This window comes from Trachemys scripta, chromosome 4 (genome assembly GCF_013100865.1).
Source record: "Trachemys scripta elegans isolate TJP31775 chromosome 4, CAS_Tse_1.0, whole genome shotgun sequence".
Lineage (NCBI taxonomy): Eukaryota > Metazoa > Chordata > Testudines > Emydidae > Trachemys > Trachemys scripta.
Window position 1 is genome coordinate 73,255,766 of NC_048301.1, and position 21,058 is coordinate 73,276,823.

Consider the following 21,058-nt stretch of genomic DNA (forward strand, 5'->3'; position numbering starts at 1 on the left):
CTTACGTGCTGTGCTTAATTTGTGTTTTCGATGATTTACCTTCTAAAAAAATCTGGCATGTCTCGCACCCCCAGAAAGGGCTTCTCGCACCCCCAGGGGTGCATGCACCCCAGGTTAAGAACCACTGCCCTAGAGGGAAGCTGGAGAAGGAGGATGGCCTTTTGTTCTCCTTGCTCAGCAAATGGATCAGTTGGGATAGATTTGCTGACCGCTTAGTTAAGGACATTTATTAGCTGAGAGGTCAGAACAGGATTCTGATGCCATGTGAAAACACACATAATAGGAGAAGACTAGGGGAGGGTGAGGAACAGTTGGATACACAGAGCAAGCTGACACCATGCTTTGCTGAGCACTTGGTAGATGGGAAGAGCTGAGTAAGACTTCCCAGGGCCTCTCTGACTGCTGAAGAATATTTTAGCAAGGTACAGGCACATAACACACACGCACACGCGCGCGCCTGGTAGCTTGGTGAAGTTACTGTCTTCAGAGTCAAACCCAGCATGTCTGTGTCAGTAAGATCTCCAGAAAAGACACCAACAAAGCAGATTCCTCTCTTAAAAACGAAGAAGCAGCTTAAGCCACTTTCTTTCTACCAAGAGCAACATACCGTGCTGATCAGCTATTCATTATTACTGAAGATAGCAGGGTCAGTGCACAGTGCAGGTGATGCAGAGACATCACTAGACAAACTGCATGTCCGGAAGGGACACGGTCCACTCAAATCCTACCCCACAAATCGATTTCATAAAGGACAGGATCCAAAGGCATTCACAGGTATAAGACAATTAAGTGAAAAGGGTTTTTTTCTTGTTTTCATTTCCTGGTGTCAGAGGCAAGCATAGCATCATTGCTACAGCACAAGAACCAGGAAAAGAAACTGACTAGGACCAGGAGCTTCCAAAAGGAGCCAAGGGCAACAAGTAAACAAACAGCAGCAGGGGGAGAAAGTAAAGGAGATTTTTAAACATTCTTTTGGTTTTAATAAACTAAGTATTAGGCAACACAGGGAAAAACATCTTCTAAAACATTATTTTTATTCGGACAGCGTCCCTATATAAAAAACTATATGCTGGAACTGCCAAAGATGAATATGTAAACAGGTCTGCAGCAGTAGCACAGTTTAGTTTACCTGGTTGAAAACATGCCTGTGTACTGCAGATTACATACACACATGCTAATATAGATGCATATTTATAAAATACATTGCAAACACTGCGTCACTTTTCTATGTACCCCAAAACCTAACAATCTAGGCAAAAAACCTGACAAAAGCCAGGAAAGGCAGAGTTAATGCTGGAACCTGGGGCATTCCTTATCCCATTAATCCTGGGGATTGCAGGGGACTCAGGGAGAGAGAGAGAGACAGAGACAGAGAGAATCATGTGACACCTGGAACACCATGAGTGGGTTAGGATGGAGAGGCAGCAGCAGACTTAGTTTCTGGGTTTTTGCTGAGCTAAAGAACACAGGATGACTATTTAGTGCCACATGCTCGTTCTACTGAGGCAGGTTGGAACCCCATGAGTAGTGTGTGGTGTACGAATTGCTGATGCATTGTGCATTAGCTCTACGCTCACCGGCTTCGGCGTGTACTCCCACTAATCCAGGGAAATCATTCTCTAAAGCAGGCTTGTGTGCTCACAATGATGCCACCACACCTCAGGGAGCTGTTCTTTGAGGTGCCAAGCCATAGTAAGAATGGTGTCGTAGGCTAACCCCTACTGCAGGACTCAAATGAGGTTCAGAAACATGCTTTGCCAGGGTTTAACATTACATCCCGTGGAGGCGAACCAGGGTCCCCACCTTCAAAACATATGTTCTTTAACACGGCTGAGGAGCGGTACCGTGAGCAAGGCATGGAGCCAAACTGACTCTGCTGTGCATGGGAGAAATGCCAATGACTTCAGCAGGTTGCACCCGCTTACATTAAGGCCAAGTTTGCATCACCTGTGACAAAAGCATTGGTGCCCCTTACTGCTGAAGCTGCACTGGCTGCCTATTGCCATAATAGTATGGCAGCAGTGCTGCCTCCTGCTATAACATTACAGGGGCTTGGCCTCCCTGCTGTAACGTTGCAATGGTGCCTCTGACTCTGGCGCTATGGTGACCTGGTACTCCCTCCCCCGCAGGCTACAGACACAGAGATTCCCTCCTCCATTCACCCCTAAACTAGGAAGTCTGCTCCAGTTTGTACAACATACTCATGTGATATCACCGTGAGAGCTGCTCTGTTAGGGCTGAGGGGTCCCTCTTCCAAGGGCGCACTCAGCCTGAGTGCCCAGAGCTGGGAGGACCAGCTTGGGGACTAAGACCTATAGACAAAGGGATATGGGTACTCCCCTCCATTTCTCTGGGGGAGGAACAAGCCTTCGTTAGCCACAGTATCTCTTCTTCATGTTAATGGGACTTTGTTATAACAATTCCCTCTTTCCCCCAGCAAACCTTAAGAATACCTCCCAGGGGCCTGAAGCTGAACCCTAACTAAATACAACGAAAGGAACATCAGGAGCATGTGTGGGCTTCATGCTGGAGCACAGTTCTTCCCACCCACCCCCTGCCATCTCCCAGTTCCCACTCCCACTCCTCTGGGCTCGGGAGAGTAAGAAAGGGGAAGGAAACTGCAGGGTAGAGACAGCTGTGCCTACAAAGCCCTCGGAGGAGAGTGGACCCCCAGGGGGTGATAGGAGTGAAAGGAATTTGCAGTGACTCTGTGAGCTCTGAGCCAGGCAGGTGGTGCTGAGTGGGCTGTAGCTGGAGTCTGCACTGGTGCTTTGCCCCCTCCCTGAGGTGGCTGTTTCCAATCTGAAGAGGTGCTGTGGAGAGGGAGCGTATGGACTGATCTTTTGTAAGGAAGCTGTAATCAGGGTTAGTCAGCCTTGTCCTTCTTCTTTGTGGTGAAAGGGACTTTGTTGGCAACGGCACTGCCCACAGCTCCCACGCCGCTGGTCACCACCGAGACGCCGCCCTTTACCAGTCCAACACTGGCGGCAGGGACGCTGGTCACAGCTGTTTTGGTGAGTTCCAGGCTCTTGCTGCCAACCCAGGCAACTCCTCCCAACGTTGCCCCCACAGCTCCCCGCGTGATGCTGAACAGGCCTCCCGTCACTCTCCAGATCACTCCCGCCTGCTGTTGTGGATGGTCCTTGCTGGAGTCTGCAAGGAGAAAGACAATGGGGAAGCGATTAGATGCATTATCTCCTAAAACTCTTCTCCTAGATAGCGCTGGTCAAGTCTAACTTTGAAGGGTTCCTCATCACCACAGCACGCTAGGAAAAGGCAGGACCCCAATACCTAGAGTCTTCCCCAGGAATACCCCTGCCTCCCCACTGCAATGTCCAGGACATTGGAGCAACCAAAGCTGAGACTTACCAGGGAACCACAATTTACACAGTCCAGTGCATAATAGGAGAAGACTTTGGGAAGTTAGTGAGTGCTCAGTGAATGCCCATGCAGTGCAGAAAGGATCAATAAAGCTCAGTTACATAACTGTCGAATCTCAGTGCCTCAATTTAAGGTGAACCCTGTTAACAAGAGACATAATTCCTCTCCCCTCCACTCTAAAGTGAAGGGATTGCTAGCATGAGATGCAAGTACTGCAGAGCTGTAATGGCTGAGATGCCACCTGTCTGGTGGGCACTTAGAAGTTCTCTCTCTGAATGGTATGCGTGGGGCAATGCTCACAATTTGCCAGGGCTCAGGAGCTGGTTAGCTCCAAGCTGCTACTTATGGGGTTCTAACTTTTCAACTCTGAAGTTATCTTCCACACCCCCTCTCAGCTTGTGTCCACTGCCAATACTGGATGCAGGCAGCAAAGTGGTAACTGTTTTTCTGGAGAGGGGTGAGATGTTTTAGGTGCCAGGACTTCTGATTTGCTGCCAGTTCTATATACAAGACATGTTACAAACTACCACATGAAAACAGCAAAGGAGTCTTGCTGGGTAGGAGAGAAAGCTCCCCTTGGAAACACTGGAGTCCTGGAACTAGTAAAGTCCTTTCTAACCCAACACCTGCTTAGAGGGCCGATAGCTAACACACATGGACTCATTTTGATAAAGCAAAACCATGCAGCAGGAGGGCTTTTACTGGGATGTGTTCCCCATGTTCTGGGAAGTGGAGAAATTGTGGAGATGAATGGCAGGCTGCTGAAAGCCTGCATAATAATGATGTGTCTGTACAGAGCCCAAGCCAGGAGTTCTGTCAGAATTAGTCGGTCACTTGGCAAGGAGAATCACAGAGCCTTTGTAAGCACTCTGAAGAGAGAGGCTCTTCAGAGCTCAGCAGCGAGATCTGCTAATGCTTATACAGTCCATGGGACATGCAAAGAACTCGCCTGGAACACATTGCCACAAACAAAAGGCTGAGACCACTCAGAGCTGTTCAGCTGGGGAATCTCCAGCAAAACGCTGCTTCCCATTCCTAGCCACATCCCCGGAGTGAGAGTGGATAGATGGGTCACTGGATGCCAAGATGTTACAGGCAATTCACTCGCACTGACCCAAGTGGCTGAACAAGGGAAGAACAGGTTACTGTAGCTAACCAACAGCTGGCTGTGGTCTGTCCCCTTGGATCTTCATAGGGATTTTCATGTCTCACGCATTAGGTCGTGCTCACAGACACACACCATGCTGCAATGATCGCTGCTCATTCAAGAGGGAGCCCCGTATCTATTAACTCAGCTCAACTAGTCAACAGTGTTCCACTTGGAATGCTAATAATATTCCAGGCAACAGGAAATTCTACTTGGAAACACCCTTTTGAGATCACCACTCACTTTCATTTCCATGCAGATTGCGGCTGATATTGATTCTGTCAGTGCATTTCCTTTGCTAGCAAGTGAAGGGCTTGGGAACTCCAGAAAGCAGAGGCTGAATAGCTAATAGCATGGCAGGGCCTTCAGATGCTGGACACCATGGCTGATGGAGACATCAGAGCTATGCCTTCTATGCAAATCCTGCTCCATTTACTGTTACTTTTGCCTCCCACCCTGCACCTCCATCCACGTTTATTTTGCCCACCTGTTCCTTTTTGTCATTCACTTAAATTGTGAGCTATTTGGAGCACGGACTGTCTTGGGATGTTTTGTAGAGCACTTGGCACAAAGGGGCTCCTTAGTGCAGCTGTTAAACAGGTCCCCGTGTGTTCCACATATTCTAAGCACACCTGCAGGCTAAAGTTCAGCCCATCAGATCAATTACTAACAGGCTGTGCCACTGTCACTCCATGGGGAAGGGAGTGGTTCTGGATCCTTTACAAAAAATAGCTATAAGGTGCTTTTAAAATCGAACTAGTCCCTGCATCTGATCAGGTCTCTTACTTGGCATGTGTTGGAGCCTTCTTGATTTAGACAATTTTGGGTGCTCTGCTTGCTTTCATGGAAGTTGCTTGGGAGGCGCCATCAGCTGCCTGTAGCTAAGTCCTGAGGCAGTGCTCTTGCTAGGAGACGTTGTTGGTGTCAAAGGGTTTGGATAAGCCCCTGATATTTAGATCCTTACCTGACTTAATCAGTCTGCAAAACTGGGTTAGAATATGCTCTCTGCACGATTTCTGGTACAGTCCCAGGTGATTAAAATTCCACCTGTTCTACAGGAAAGTTCCTGGCCAGTGGGCTCACTGCCACAGAACAACACTGCACTTTTGTAAGAAAGCCCTTCTCTTCCTGTCGGGCAGGGAACAGTTAAAGATTCCAGGACTCCATTTTTGGTCTAGTTTGAACCCCCTCCCCCCGCCCAAAAGCAGCCTGTCTGGTATGGCAATTTTGGTGCTTTGGCTTCTCACTTGGACTAGGAACGGCAGGGATGTGTGAAAAAGAGGAGCACAGAAAATCAACCACACCTCATAGCAGGTCCATTTTGAGGGAGGGGTGAAAGTTTGCACTGGTTCCATTTTATATTCACAAGTACTAACCCTTCTATGATGGGATGGGATCACTGGAGCCTTGTGTTCACTGTGCTGTATCATCCCTCAGAAGTGCACTACATGTGCCACCTTCTCTAGACATGGAGGGCAACAAGCCTACTTGTCCCAGGAGGGGATCATGGTGCAGAAGCTCAGGGCACTAGTAGGTCTAGTATGTCTGCATGATAATAGCTTAGTGTCCCCATTTCCAATCAACACTAGAGACAAATCGATCAGATGAGATATGGAAGCCTTCAGGTGACCAGCCTGGGGACCAGAGAGGAGGAGGCACATGCATATGAGAAGCGTTGAGATGCCACATGGCCTGCCGAGAACTAAAAAGTGTTGGAGAAAGGGTCAGGAAGCATTAAGGAGTTAAGACAAGAACAACGAATCCTTCTAATTATGCTAGGCACAAAGTCAACAATGCTGCAGCGAGCGCTAGGAATCCCAGACTCAGAGATCACCAAGGCTAAAGTGGCTGCCAGCACTTGGGTTCTAGCTCTCGTGTGCTGCTTAACTTCCACGAGCAGCAGGAAGCGAGGGTGGAGCCTTCACCCTTGGTAAATTGATGGCCGCTCCAACAGCATTTCAGAGCTCTGATTTCCTACCCCTGAGCTGATGAGGAACCAGAGTGTCGTGATACAAACTTCAACTCAGAGTGGATTATTTTTTGACTCTCTTAAATTGGGTTACAGCAAAATGCAAGGGACAAAGCCCAAGCTCTGACCGGGGAGCCGGAGCAGATGAGACTGTGCCAGGGTGGGAGTACATCCTTCACTTCAGTCAACCTGTCTAAAGCTCCCTGGCTGTCTCTGGATAGCTTGTCTTCAGGACTGCAGTAAGCCCCATAGTAAGCTGTCATGTAAGATAAGCATCAGATTTACAGTGCAAATTAGTCTCTCAGACAATGGAGTGAGCTATGCATCTTGGTGGCACAGAGGAGCCCAGATTAAGAGAGAGAGACAGCAGAGATGAAAATACACAAAATAATCAGAGACAGACAGACACACAGCCAGAGTGCGGGCAGAATGCTATTCCCTGGAGCCTGTTGCAGCCCATCCTGCTGATGAAAGCTCTTCACCATCTGTCAAGCCTTTTCCTTTCAATCAACGACCTGGCCTTTCCAAGGATCCCTTCAGCTTCACCTCACCCCAAGCCAATTTAGAAGGGAAGGAAAAAAGACAGGAAAAAAAGCACCTCTGCATGTATGCTGATTCTCTGCTTTGAGGTCAGCACCCACACACAATAGACTCTCATCCTTAGCCAGGGCCTTTCGCAATCCTGATTGGTGTCTGTACAGAGCAGTGAATCTACCTGCTGGGTCTGCAGACAAAGCTACACTTTCTGACCCGATAAGGGAAACGTGAACTGTAAAGAGCATATGAGGAGTGTTAGGATGGCAATGTGCACATCAGAATTGACACACACACAATTTTCAGAGGCATCGCAGCAAATGCCTAGGGTTTTGCATTTATTTATTATACATGAAATGACAAAACTGTATGCTATGTTAGTGCTGAGTGCAACTGGACCCCGGGTTACTCCTTCCCTCAGCAGCTGATATGATGGACAAGGAGAATCCTTCTCTCTAAGAGGATTTGTGCAAGCTGTACTTGCTGCTTACCTATGAGAAGAGAGCAGGGTCAGGTGAGGAGAGTGTTTAGGAATGGGATACAGGGCCTTTCATTTTTAGGCCACTAATTTCAATCCAGTCCTAGGCTAGAGGGACTGGCTTGGCTCAGGGAATGGGAAACAAAGCCTTTCAACCTCCATGGTACTGTCTTCCATTTGGTCCTAGATTTCAGGGGCGGGAGAGGCAGGCTGGTTGGCTCAAAAAGATGGGGCTATTAGTTCAAATCTAATCCAAGCTGATAGGCATCAGAGGTTATCTGCTTCTGCTTACTGTTTGGTGCCAATGTGAAATGAGTTGGGAGGACTCCGTCTAGCAAACAACCACTGTTAGGTAGCAGGGTCTGGAGGAAAGAATGGGGTTGGGAGTCAGCTGGTTACAAGTTGTAATCCCATCCCCAACACTGATTTCCTGGGCAAGTCACTTCCTCTTTCTGTGCCTCTGCAATGTTGCCAACATTTATAATTTATCATGAGCCCCATGATTATTTGCATTTTTCTTAAAGCCCCACCTCTTGGAGTCATGTGAATGTGTGTGAAACTTGTAAAAGAATAAGTTTCTAGACTCATGGTTAGGGAGAAATGCCTGAACACAGGACTCGAGTGCTTCCTAAAGGCCCAAAAAACAAAAGGCAAATAAAATAACCCAAAATATGTGGTTTATACAAAATCTAATGATTGTTTCGGCCCTGACTTGTGATTTTGAACGTTTCGCAATGCTGTGTCTGTTTCCCCATCTAAAGCACAGGGATTGGACCTGATACTTACCCATAACTCACAAGGATGTTGTCAGGGTTAATTTGCTCATATTGGTGCAGTGCTTTGAATACAGAAGTGTTGTGAGTGTATCATCACAGCTGGCACGGACTGGATCCCACTGATAGTCTTGGCAAAGATGCCAAAGACTGAACTTCCCATTTATCTCAACAAGGGTGACTCCAGTGAGAGGGCAGGCAAAATGACAAGGCAGAAACTTGCCCTGCTGCTGTGTTGCCTGTTCTGGAGATAAACAAAGGAGTTTGGTCTGCAATCTTTTCAGTCTGGCAATGCACTCCCTTATAAGCAACAGCCTCCAGAGCAGGCAGATGCAGCAGAGACAGACCCGGGGGGTGGGATAGCTCAGTGGTTTGAGCATTGGCCTACTAAACCCAGGGTTGTGAGTTCAATGCTTGAGGGGGCCACTTAGGAATCTAGGGCAAAATTGGTACTTGGTCCTGCTAGTGAAGGCAGGGGGCTGGACTCAATGACCTTTCAAGGTCCCTTCCAGTTCTAGGAGATAGGATATCTCCATTTAAAAAAAAAAAAAAAAAAGAAAGCTTCTGATGTGTGGGCATAGGAATAGCTGTGTCTCACAAACGAAATCACAGCTTAGGTCTTTTGACATGTGAAAAGCCCCTGCACCAGGGACACTGCCTAGTTTTAAGTCTCTCATGTGCAGCTGGAAGAATCCTGCCTGATCCATCCTGGTGGCATCTGTAATGAGCCATAGCTCCACCCTGCAGCCCCCAAAGGAACTGCAGTTCATTCATCCCTCCCTTCTGTGCTGTTGGGGTTCAAAATAACCCAATGCCAAGTGCAAGGGTTTGCTATTTAACAACTAGCTCTTTGTTTGAATAGTCACGTTATAATCCTGCTCACTAATCCCATGACGCAGCTGGATGGAAGCTGGTTTACAGTCTCAGCTGCCTTGTTCTCCCCATCCCTGTGGTATCCAGGCAATGAATGCTGTTGCTTTCCACCAAGATGGTTGCCACCAGCAAGAGGCCCAGAAATGCCAGCTTGAGTTTAGCCATTGATTTTTACATGTTAAGTCATGGGGTCTGCAATCAGTGAGACATGCTTGCCGCCACCGGCCGCTCGGGAGGCTGCTGCACTCAGCAAAATGGGGGCAGCTGTCTCCCAATCCCAGCACACCACAGGGCTCCTCAGTGGCACAACGAGCTTTAATTGTTCCCTGCACATGCCCTGTGAGCATTATTAGCTGCTGTAGTGTCTACCTTGAAGCACTCAAAGACAGAGTTCAGGAGGGTAAACGAACAGTGATATGGAGTGGCTTGTTTTCCTCAGCTGAGCCTTGAGGGTGAAGCAGTGTAAACTCTGATTATGGAAGTGTGAGGATCTGTGTTGCATTTAGTCACTGCTGTAAGTAAGGAACTGGGAGGGTAGCCTTCAACTGGGGGATAGTGGCTGGGTCTGATACATTTTAGAAGGTGTTTTGTTCCTTTTTGATTCCTGATACACTGTTTCCATTCCAGCTCCACATCTTTACTGCTAAGGGTCCACTGCAGAGCACCTGGTTATGACACGGTTACTTTTGTAGGCTAGATGGGACTAGGGTGATCTAATTGCTGATAACCGGACCCCTGAGGCCTGACTCCATGCCCCTCAAAGGCCCTGCCCCTGCTCCGCCTCTTCTCCTCAAGGCCCTGCCCTCATCCCCGCCCATCACTGGATCGTCTCAAGGAGGCTGCCTGCAGGGGGGAGGCAGCCCCAGCTGAGCAGGGGCTGGCACAGGTCTGGCGCCTGCCCCACAGTAAGCAGACTTTTGGTTTGGATGCCATTTAGGGTTGCCAGGTCCCCTTTTCGACTGAACTTTCCGGTTGAAAACTGGGCCCCTGGCAACCGTAAATGGCACCCGAACGCAGAAGCCAAAAACCAGACTGTCTGGGTAAAACCTGGATGAGTGGCAACCCTAGATGTCAAGTATCAGGGGGTAGCCGTGTTAGTCTGTATCTACAAAAACAACAAGGAGTCTGGTGGCACCTTAAAGACTAACAGATTTATTTGGGCATAAGCTTTCGTGAGTAAAAACCTCACTTCTTCAGAAAGCTTATCTGTTAGTCTTTAAGGTGCCACCAGATTCCTTGTTGTTTTTGTAACCCTAGATGGGACATTGACTATATCTTTGAACTGAGGACAGCTCAAATCTTTAGCATGGTTAACATTCCATCTGCACTACAAAAGGTAACTGCATTCAGGAACAACCCGGTAGAAGCAATATTGGACACTAGCCTGGGACTCTGGAGATCAGGGTTCCATTCTCAGCTCGACCACTGATCTGTGTGTGACCTTGGGCAAGACACTTCCCCTTGCTGGGCCTGAGTTGTTCATCCATCCTATTTATTTCATTTGCAAACTCTTGAGGGTAGCGACTCTGTCTCCTTTTGTGTTTGTACAGTGCCTGGCATACTGGAGCCCTAATCTCTGTTGCAGCATCTATGCACATTATAATACAAATAAACAACATCTCCTGCCACATGGTAGAGGTTATAATATAGATGGGCCCACATTAGGGCCTTTGGCAGGATAAACGTGGCATCCCCCACTCACAATTTACCATTAGGGGGAAGGAAATCTCAACAAGCCATTTCCTAAAAGGGTCTGCAGCACAGTAACATTTCCTCCTCTTCCCAATGTACAATGGATGCAGAAGGCCAGAACTTGTGTGTCTGGTTGGCTGGGCAGGTCATTCAGGTACCTACAGTATGCCAAAAGGCTGGTGATACTGTCAAAGGAGATACCTAAAAGGATTCAGATTTCAATCTGCCCTTGAAAAATTCTGAGGGGCACCCAGTTACATCACTGCTCATCCATCCACCCACAATCTCAATTTCCAGGGTGAACCACATTAACCCATAACTAAGGCATGTCAGAGTAACGAGTGGTTGCTATCGACTGGACTTTACCATACATAGTCTCCCTCTTTCTCTTGCTATAAGCCCTAAAAAAGCCTCAACCCTAGCTTGGCTGAACATAATTTTTTCAGTGGTCTCAGTCTGCCATCAGCTTCTCTTCCCTGCTCAGTCTCTGAGCTTTTGCATCAGACAAAGCCTTTGATTGAAGGCCTAGTAGGAATGGATAATCTAAAATAGCATCAGAAACCCATGCTATTTATCTTCCTGCTGGGGTCACATGGCCACTAGGAGATTTAGAACTGTAAACTCTTTCGGGCAGAGACCATCTCTTACTTGTGCACGTGCAATGCCTAGGACATTGGGTCCTGATCTTAAGTTGGGGGTCTTTAGATGTGGCTGCAGTAAATATTATTGTTATTTTCCACATTCAAATCACCAAACAAACCCACAAAGCAGTCCCAGGGCTCAAGAGAGTCTCAGAGGCATGAAACTTTTATAATCGGATAAAGCTTTCAGAATCGAGATGTTATTTTCTTTAAAAAAAATCACCTGCCACTCAGCTGAAGAGATTTTTTTTAACTTCTCTTTTTGTAAGATCAATGCAAACTCCAGTTTTTTGTGCCCCCTCCTCGCCCCCACTGGTTTGGTAGTGGTAGTAGTTATGCTCCATTCTCAGAGCTGTTTTTAGCAGATAGTTATGGTATCTGGCATGAAAAGCCCTTAAATGAGCTAGAGGCTCCAGTTAAAAACAGCCCTGTTAATTCAGCACAGATAAAAAACACAGGAGAAAAATAATTAATATTTGTGAAAGTTCAAAATCTGTAAAGAAATAAAGGTCATTGTCACACTTCTATGAGGTCTTGACAAACAATGGGAGTAAACAACATACACCTCTACCCGATATAACGTGACCCGATGTAACATGAATTCGGATATAATGCAGTAAAGCAGCGGGGGGGGGGGGGGGGGGGCGGGGCTGCGCACTCCAGCAGATCAAAGCAAGTTCGATATAACGCGGTTTCACCTATAATGCGGTAAGATTTTTGGCTCCCGAGGACAGCGTTATATCGGGGTAGAGGTGTACTTCAACCTGCTGTAAGAAATGGCTCCTCTTTCATGCTCTGGCACTCCCTGGTGGGTTTTACACTATGGCAGACTCATAGATCCCTGCAGGCTCCTCTGTCCCACATTGGCTATGGGTCCTTCCCATCACAATGTTGCCACATTTGAGGATTTTATCTGTAATAACATGATTTCAGTCCCTGCTGCAGGCATAGGAGAGCGGCAGAACTTACCTGACAGGGAAGGAGGCCTGAAATGCAAGCCCACAGATTCGGAGTTAGTACTAGCTCTTCCATTGACTGCTGTTACTATATCTGTGCCCTTCACAACCCTTATTAAACAAGGCTTCATATGGCTACCTTTGAAGAGGTGCCCGTCATTCACGCATTTCACCGGCAAGACATCTGAGAGCTTGGACAAGGACACTTCAGGCAGGCCTAGCAATAGAACCTACCTCTCGATTATAACAGACTCAAGGCTCATCCACTTTGCCAGAGTCTTGCAGAAGAAACATGGCAAATTCGATGATTCTATAACCCACACTAACACAGCATAGCTCTGTGTCTAGCAGCTCGACCCACTTTAGAGGTTTATGATTCTGCTACTGCTTGTACACAAAGAGATCAGGTTCCTTTGCTCAAGTGGCAGAGGATCATGCTTTTACATCAGAGGTCCAACATTCAGTTCCTGCAGATGACCCAAATGGTGTGTTGTTACAATAGAATATACTGTCTGCAACTACTAGACTACTTCCCACAGTTAGAAATCAGGAATCTTGCTGCCCAGTCTTTGTCTCACATATATACTTATAAAAAGCAACAGTAGGGTTACCATACGTCCGGATTTTCCCGGACATGTCCGGCTTTTTGGGCTCCAAATCCCCGTCCGGGGGGAAATCCCCAAAAGCCGGACATGTCCGGGAAAATCAGGACATGCGGGCGGCGGTGCTGGGCCGGGGGCGCCGAGGGTGCCGGGGGCACCGAGCGCAGGCGGGGCCGGGGACCAGGGGGATTGGGGGCCGGGCCGGGGGTAATTGTTGCAATGATTTTATATTGTAAAACATTGTGCTTAGAAGTTACTTTCATTGTTGTGTTAATATTTATTTTACTGTTGCAATTTCTAGTGCTTGTATATTGGTTAACAGGAGCTGTCCCTTCCGGAACAGGACGTGGAAGGCTGAGGGCTTGTCTCTATGAGCACTTGGTTGTGGCATGCTGGGCTGTTAATCTATCCTGCATGAACCTGCTGTGCACTAACAGTCCGTGTGGACCCTGCTGCTGTGCACTAAAAGTTCCCTAGTACACTTTGATCTACCTGCTCTGAAACAGGAGTAGATTAAAAAGTGCACTTTTAGTGCACATCAGCAAGGTCCACATGAGCACTTAGTGGGCGGCAGGCTAGAATGCGGTAGATTTACACCCCCATTTACTATGAACTAAGTGTTCATGTAGACAAGCCTAGAGTGTGTTTGAGAGTGAGAGCAGTGTGTAGGAGATTTTGACTGTGTTTCCAGAGAGCAGAAGACCCTTCCCTTGTAAGTTCCTAAAGAGCAGAACACGGATTTAGTAAACTTCTTTCCAGAAAGCAAGCCTCATACTCAAAAGATGACACATCAGTATTCCTAGAGAAGTGGAAACCTCAGGGCGCTGCTAATAAGCTATAGAGTTTTCCACCTGTAGGTCACCAGTTTAACTCCTGCCCAGCTCAATAAGGATTAAAACGAGGGCTGTCAAGCGATTAAAAAAATGAATCACACTTAGTCGCGCTGTCAAACAATAATAGAATACCATTTATTGAAACATTTTTGTATGTTTTCCACATTTTCAAATATATTGATTTCAATTTCAACACAGAATACAAAGTATACAGTGCTCACCTTTTATTTATTTTTATTATAAATATTTGCACTGTGAAAATCAATAGTGTTTTTCAATTCACTTAATACAAATACTGTAGTGCAATCTCTTTATCATGAAAGTTAAACTTACAAATGTAGAATTATGCACAAAAAAACCCGCATTCAAAAACAAAACAATGTCAAACTTTAGAGCCTACAAGTCCACTCAGTCCTACTTCTTGTTCAGCCAATTGCTCAGACAAACAAGTTTGTTTACATGTGCAGGAGATAATACTGCCCTCTTCTTGTTTACAATGTCACCTGAAAGTGAGAACAGACATTCGTATAGCACTGTTGTAGCTGGCGTTGAAAGATATTTATGTGCCAGATATGCTAAAGATTCATATGTCCCTTCATGCTTCAACTACCATTCCAGAGGACATGCGTCCATGCTGATGATGGGTTCTGCTCAATAACGATCCAAAGCAGTGTGGACTAACGCATGTTCATTTTCATCATCTGAGTCAGATGCCACCAGCAGAAGGTTGATTTTCTTTTTTGGTGGTTCAGATTCTGTAGTTTCTGCATTGGACTGTTGCTCTTTTAAGACTTCTGAAAGCATGCTCCAAACCCTCAGATTTTGCAAGGCACTTCAGATTCTTAAATCTTGGGTTGAGTGCTGTAACTATCTTTAGAAATCTCACATTGGTACCTTCTTTGCATTTTGTCAAATCTGCAGTGAAAGTGTTCTTAAAACGAACAACATGCTGGGTCATCCACCAAGACTGCTATAACATGAAATATATGGCACAATGCGGGTAAAACACAGAGCAGGAGACATACAATTCTCCCCCAAGGAGTTCAGTCACAAATTTAATTAACGCATTATTTTTTTAATGAGTGTCATCAGTATGGAAGCATGTTCTCTGGAATAGTGGCCAAAAGCATGAACGGGCATACGAATGTTTAGCATATTTGGCATGTAAATACCTTGCAATGCCAGCTACAAAAGTGCCATGCGAACGTCTGTTCTCACTTTCAGGTGACATTGTAAAAAAATAAGCAGGCAGCATTATCTCCTGTAAATGTAAACAAACTTGTTTGTCTTAGCAATTGGCTGAACAAGAAGTAGGACTGAGTGGACTTCTAGGTGCTAAAGGTTTACATTGTTTTGTTTTTGAGTGCAGTTATGTAACAAAAAAATCTAGATTTGTAAGTTACGCTTTCACGATAAAGAGATTGCACTATAGTAGTTGTATGAGGTGAATTGAAAAATACTATTTCTTATGTTTATTACTTTTACAGTGCAAATATTTGTAATAAAAATAATATAAAGTGAGTACTGCACACTTTGTATTCTGCGTTGTAATTGAAATAAATATATTTGAAAATGTAGGAAAACATCCAAAATTTTTAATAAATTTCAATTGGTATTTGATTGTTTAACAGTGCAATTAAAACTGTGATTAATCACAATTAATTTTTTTAAATCGTGATTAATTGTTTTGAATTAATCGCGTCAGTTAACTGCAATTAATTGACAGCCCAGTTTTAATACTGTTTGTACAGACCCTTGTGTGAAAGAGCTCAGGAAAATGCAGGACTCACAGCTATGGACAGAGCAAAAGAGAGAGTAGGGGCCGGTGCTGGGCAAGATTTCTCCCTCCGCTCTGCCAAAGCACCTCACTCCTGAACTATATCAGCCCCTGATGTTCGAGCCCTGGGCTCTTCAGACATAGCTATGCCAATGTACCTCTATGCTGAGCTACAGCACTCCTGCTATTCCAGTCTAGTTTCTGCATCCTTTCTTTCTCCAGCTCTGCTAATGAGATTGGTCCTTGACAGCAGCATTTCCTATCTGCCCCAATTCTGTTTACTTCTGATCAGACGCTGCCAATTGTGGCATGTTGCCATACTGTGACTTTTATGATGTGGACAAATATCCACCAAGGACTATATAGTTGCCATCACATTTATTTCATTGGCGACCTCAGCCAGCTCTCCAGAGGTTGAAGGTTAGTGCATTAATTTACTGTGCCAATTTGCCCTCTGCAATGCTTTTGAGAGAATGTCTTGAATTCAATACCTTTAAATCACTTTTATATGATTCCACGTTCTATAAGGTAAATTTGCTGCCAATATAAAATGTCTTCAAGTATCTCAGGAAGGAAGGTTTGCTTGAGCTGGTGTTCATTATAGGAAAATTAATGGGGCCACTGATCCCATTAATTTGTTATTGACCCTTAGCTTAATACAGCAGGTCAAACATTCCTACTTTTAGCTTCAGGACAGGTTTACTTAGTGCATAGATTCCCTTCTTGTTGTGTACTATCTTTCCCCAGGAAAGTTCCAGTCAGCTGCAGCATCTGATTTTAATGAAATTCCTATTTTACACCCAATTCTACATATGGATAGTGTGAGCTGTAGAAGGATGCTATGACTTAACCAGGCTTTTATGGCGAGTCCTGGTTGTTCACATGGAACTGGAACCCAGTATGCCCCATATCCGCAATCAATAACTCTAGTCACAAACATTTTTTAAACTTGACACCAGCAATAAGGATAATTTTCAATGGGAATCTGACCTATAACTGCCTAGAGATCCAAACTATTCTAGCATATATCCATGAATGCACGCACATGCAAAACACAGTGTGTGCGCGCATGCTTCATTCCAAAAAAATACCCGTCCTGTCTTCACTAAAGAGAAGGAGCTCTCTCCCACAAGTACAGCAGGATTCTAGACCTAAACACTTTCTTCCCTCTCTATAATATATACTACTATTTCAAGGGTCCCCTAACAGGGGGTGTTTTGTATTTCAGTATTATTGCTGTTGTCTGAGGAAAGCCATAATGTAAGCTTTAAGAATGCATTTCTTCACCTTTCTGATTTCTCTCGCCTTCTCTGATCAGCATAACTTAAATGTCTTCTCCAGCAATATAAGCTCTTCAGGCAGCAAACTCGTCTTCTAACCTCTCTGTAAAGTTCTAGTGGTGCTATATAGTAACTTTTCTTCAGTTACACACCATTGTTCTTGACTTTTGGAGGCCTGAGGTTAAAATCTCTCATTATTCCATCTTCAAAACCCATTAGGGTAGAAGCCAGAATTCCTAAGAGAAGGGCAGCAGGGTTATCGTCTTCTATATCTGGTGGTAATGTTCACAGCCTTGGCTGTATCTTCTTCCCGCTGTCTCTCATTACCAAGAGAGTGCCAGCTGGAGGAGAAGGGGGAAAATGACTAAGGAAATAAATAAACTTTTCACTTTTTAAACCTTATTGACAATACATCTTTAATCTTCAGACAAACTGTGCCCTTCCCTGATAATTTATTCAGTTCCAGCAACTCCTAGGTATTGAGTGATGAGCCTAATTTCAGTCCACAAACACCCACAGAGATCTGCCATACTTTCAGCACACTATAAAAGTCTGAAGAGGACATATTTGTCCTCTCTGAAAATGCAATGGCTTTCCTGCATCATCCTGTCCAAGTTCTAGGTGCACTCTGGCAACTGCAGGAGTTATATTACTCCTGCCAGCTTCCAACCTAAGGGTGCTTTCATATCTCTCCAGGTTTTCTAATTGACACAGTAAAAAGTTCCTTCACTTCACATTTTCCCTTTCTCTTTATAAACTCTTCACAAGAGATTCTGCATACGCCAGCTGCACGCTGGACCAGATTACTGTGTCCTCCATCTCTTCTGGCTAGGCACTCATTTTGTCTTCCTTGTCCTGATGCATGTAATACCATAGTCTGTGCAACAGCTTAAACTATCTTCCATGTTCCACAGTTTGTTAAACACTGCTACCCGAATCACAAAGGAAGTCTTCTATTTTTATACTGTTCTTGTCAAACCTAAACATTATCCGCCATGCAGGAAGCACTGCTGACTCCATTTGGACTGTTTCTTTCTACTCCCTGAAATTCCATGTGCCCAGAATCCCCTCTTGCCTCTTTATCTCTAAATTCTTTCTAGTTCTCTCTCAAATTCATTGGTTCACTGAGTCTTTCTCTCATTATGAAATACTATTGTATCTTTTGTATAAAGAAAGAACTGAAAAGCCACTTCAAGGCTGCTGAAAGCATAGTGAATATAGCTTAAAAGGTCTGTGTCTTTTATTACAGCTCCTAGTTTATTCTATATACGTTTATTATCCTTTGTGTACTGCATGGAATAGTTTCTTCTTCTTCTGGTTTGTGGAATCCTTGTACATGTGATTTCCTGGTATTCAGTTTCTTCTATGTGTCTCTTCTATATCTCTTCATTTTAAAGACTTCCATTTGGCCACTTCTGTGAACACTCCTTCAGCAAGAATCCACCTGACTTTCTAAAGCTTCATGTCAACTCTTAAAGCCGAACATTTCTAATGCTGGCTGCTGCAAGAATCGCACTTGGCACTTGAACCAGGGGCATTAGTCATGCCTAAACCTGCTTTTTTCTTACAGTTCTTCAAATGAGACACATCGTCAAGCTTTCCAGTTCCACACAAGTCTCTTTTTATTAGCACTTTCAGGGCTGTTTCAATCATACTTGACAGTTCTGGATCTATTGCCTATATACCAGTTGTCTAAGGAATTGGTCCCCCACCCCAGATCTTCAGGATTAGGGGAGAGAGAGGATACTATGATCCCAGTTGGAGATCAGTTTCCCACATTCTCTGCCTCTCTTCTTTCCACTGTCTGGGGATTCCTCCTTCCAAAAGGGTGGAGTTACAGAACCAAGTTCTCTTATTTGAAGAACCTTTTTTCTTAAGATCTTGACACTCCTACACCTTTTCAGCCCTCATCTTCTACTTCTCTTCCACACTCACTAATTTCAAAAGCAAGGTAGGTTCTTGCCTATTCCGTTTCCAACCATATTTAGCACATAGGTAACAAGAGATAGGCACCTCATAAGTACCATAGATTTTGTATGTTTCCCGTTCCGGTGCCCATTTCCCTATCATATACTGTTAATGCAGAGCTGTCAGCACCACTTTCTCCATGAGCTATTTCAACAGCTTCTTCTCCCTCATCTCCTCCAGAATTTACATTGCTTTTTCCAATGCCACATAATCACAGTTCAACAAGGATCTGGTTTGGGCCATGCTTCTTATTAATTGCTTGTATTCCGGTTCCATCTTGGGGCCCCAGTCAGGATCAAGATCCAACTGTGCTGATTTATTTAGACCAGTTCTGAGTCCTTTGCTGTCCTTCACACACACCCCTCTCCATTTCTCCTCTTCACTGTCATCTTCCTTAGTCAGGTCAGCAGAATAAAAGCATCATCTCCATGATTCTCCTGTATGCAGGCTGAATAGCTGCGCCCCACAGTTCATGGGCGTCTTCTCACAGTTGTTCCCTGCTTGTCTCTTCTCTGAAGAGTCACCTACACTGAGCTTTCCAAAAAGAATAGGACAATCATGTCTCTCTTCAGATTTCCCCTGTAAACTCTTACCCTGCCCAGTGAGCTAAGGAGTATATTTCTCACATCACTGTTGATTATAAAGGTTTTAGTCAGGCAGCTTGTGGGTAAGCAGGTGATTTTTTTTTTTTCATTGCTAGCCTTGAGTGTTGCAAATTACCTCTCAACACAAACTACATACCTCAAGTACTCTAGACGTCTTACACACATTCAGGAATCTTAATATCTCACCCAATTTTTTGCATTAATCTCCCTTTAATCCAGGCAGCACTGTAAGGACTAAAGATCCTTTACATTACATACAGGTAGGATTATGGCTTATTCATTAGGGAGAGGGAAAGATTGATTTTTCTTCTTTGCGTCCTTGATAACTTTCCCTTTGCTGAAATCCTTGCAGACGCTTCTCCCTGCTAAGCCTGTCTCCACAGGAGGTGAAGATGTAACCCTCAGTATGAAAGGTAAATACCACGGCTCCCATTGAAAGCAGAAAATGAGCACTCCTGCTTCTCTGACAGAAAGGTTGTATTGTGAATTAAGCCCTGCAAGATGATCTGTGCTTAAACCCTCCTCTCTTGTGTTAAAGACTACATTGTCGTCTTGCATTTTCTCTATTTATTTCTTGCTTTACCATGGAATGAGGAAACTTTCAGATCCAAAGACAGATGCTTGTCAATAAATATCCCCCTTTAGGATTTCCTTAAATTCAAAGTTCAGATGTCACCACAAATCTGTCACATGTTAAGCAGCAAATCACTGTAAGGCAAAACAGAAAGAGCTCTTAGCCTAAAGTGCCAAAAACCACTCTGTATACGGACAGGGACATTGTAGGATACGCTCTGCGTAGTCTCCCCAGATGACTGGAAATGGAGCTTGGATGACAAGCTGTAGACTGATTTGTGTATTTATTTTAAGAAAGTGGGGCAGAATACATTTTATGTGACATAGCAAAACCGTCTAGCAGAAGTAATGAAGGCAATTCTAAAATAACACAGCCTTGTTTTTAACTTTCTTGCCTTTCTTTATTCGCAGCTGAATGTGTGCTGTGCTGGAATTTGGGCTCTTTTGTTCACATTCTGGCTGTCTTGTAAGCATCAGGCAGTGCACACTACCCCATCTGGCCAGGCTGGCCTAGAGAAATAGGCTCTTCTAAATGTGCAAAGACAGTTGCTTTACATAGACATAACTCTCTGTACAAAGCTGCCTTCTGTGTATTACAGAAGCCATTAGGACTAATAGAATTTGGTTTCCAATCAGAGCCCAATAAATTCCATTTTGTCGCATATTGCCTCAGAGAGATGAGATGGGACAAGTCCATGGAAAGTTTTTAAGAACCCTGGGGGGCAATTTTGAACTTGATTCCAAAATGGATGAGGTAACAGCGGAGGATGGGGGCAGAGATGGTTCTGTTTCCTGTAGACAAAGAAAAGTCTGGCTGCAGCGTTCAAGAACTCCAGAACTTAGAAATTGGGGGGTTAAGAAAACTATAAAAGTGATAATTGAGAAAGGAAGCAATGCAAGAATAACGCTTTCAGTGGAGGCAGAACCAAGGTATGGACAAATTCTGGCATGATTTACTGATACGCGACTTAGAGGT

At 44.9% G+C, this 21,058-nt stretch overlaps 1 protein-coding gene across 2 annotated transcripts in view; it reads right to left on the minus strand.

The window, feature by feature from the left end:
* Positions 1 to 953: 953 nt before the first annotated feature.
* LOC117876953 (transmembrane protein 263-like) overlaps positions 954 to 21,058 on the minus strand; it is a 374,169-nt gene continuing 354,064 nt past the window's right edge. For both annotated transcript variants that reach the window (XM_034769576.1, XM_034769577.1), the window contains one exon: positions 954 to 3,153. In XM_034769576.1, coding sequence (XP_034625467.1) covers positions 2,867 to 3,153 — 287 coding nt within the window. In that variant the 3' untranslated portion in view covers positions 954 to 2,866. The remainder of the gene's footprint in view (positions 3,154 to 21,058) is intronic.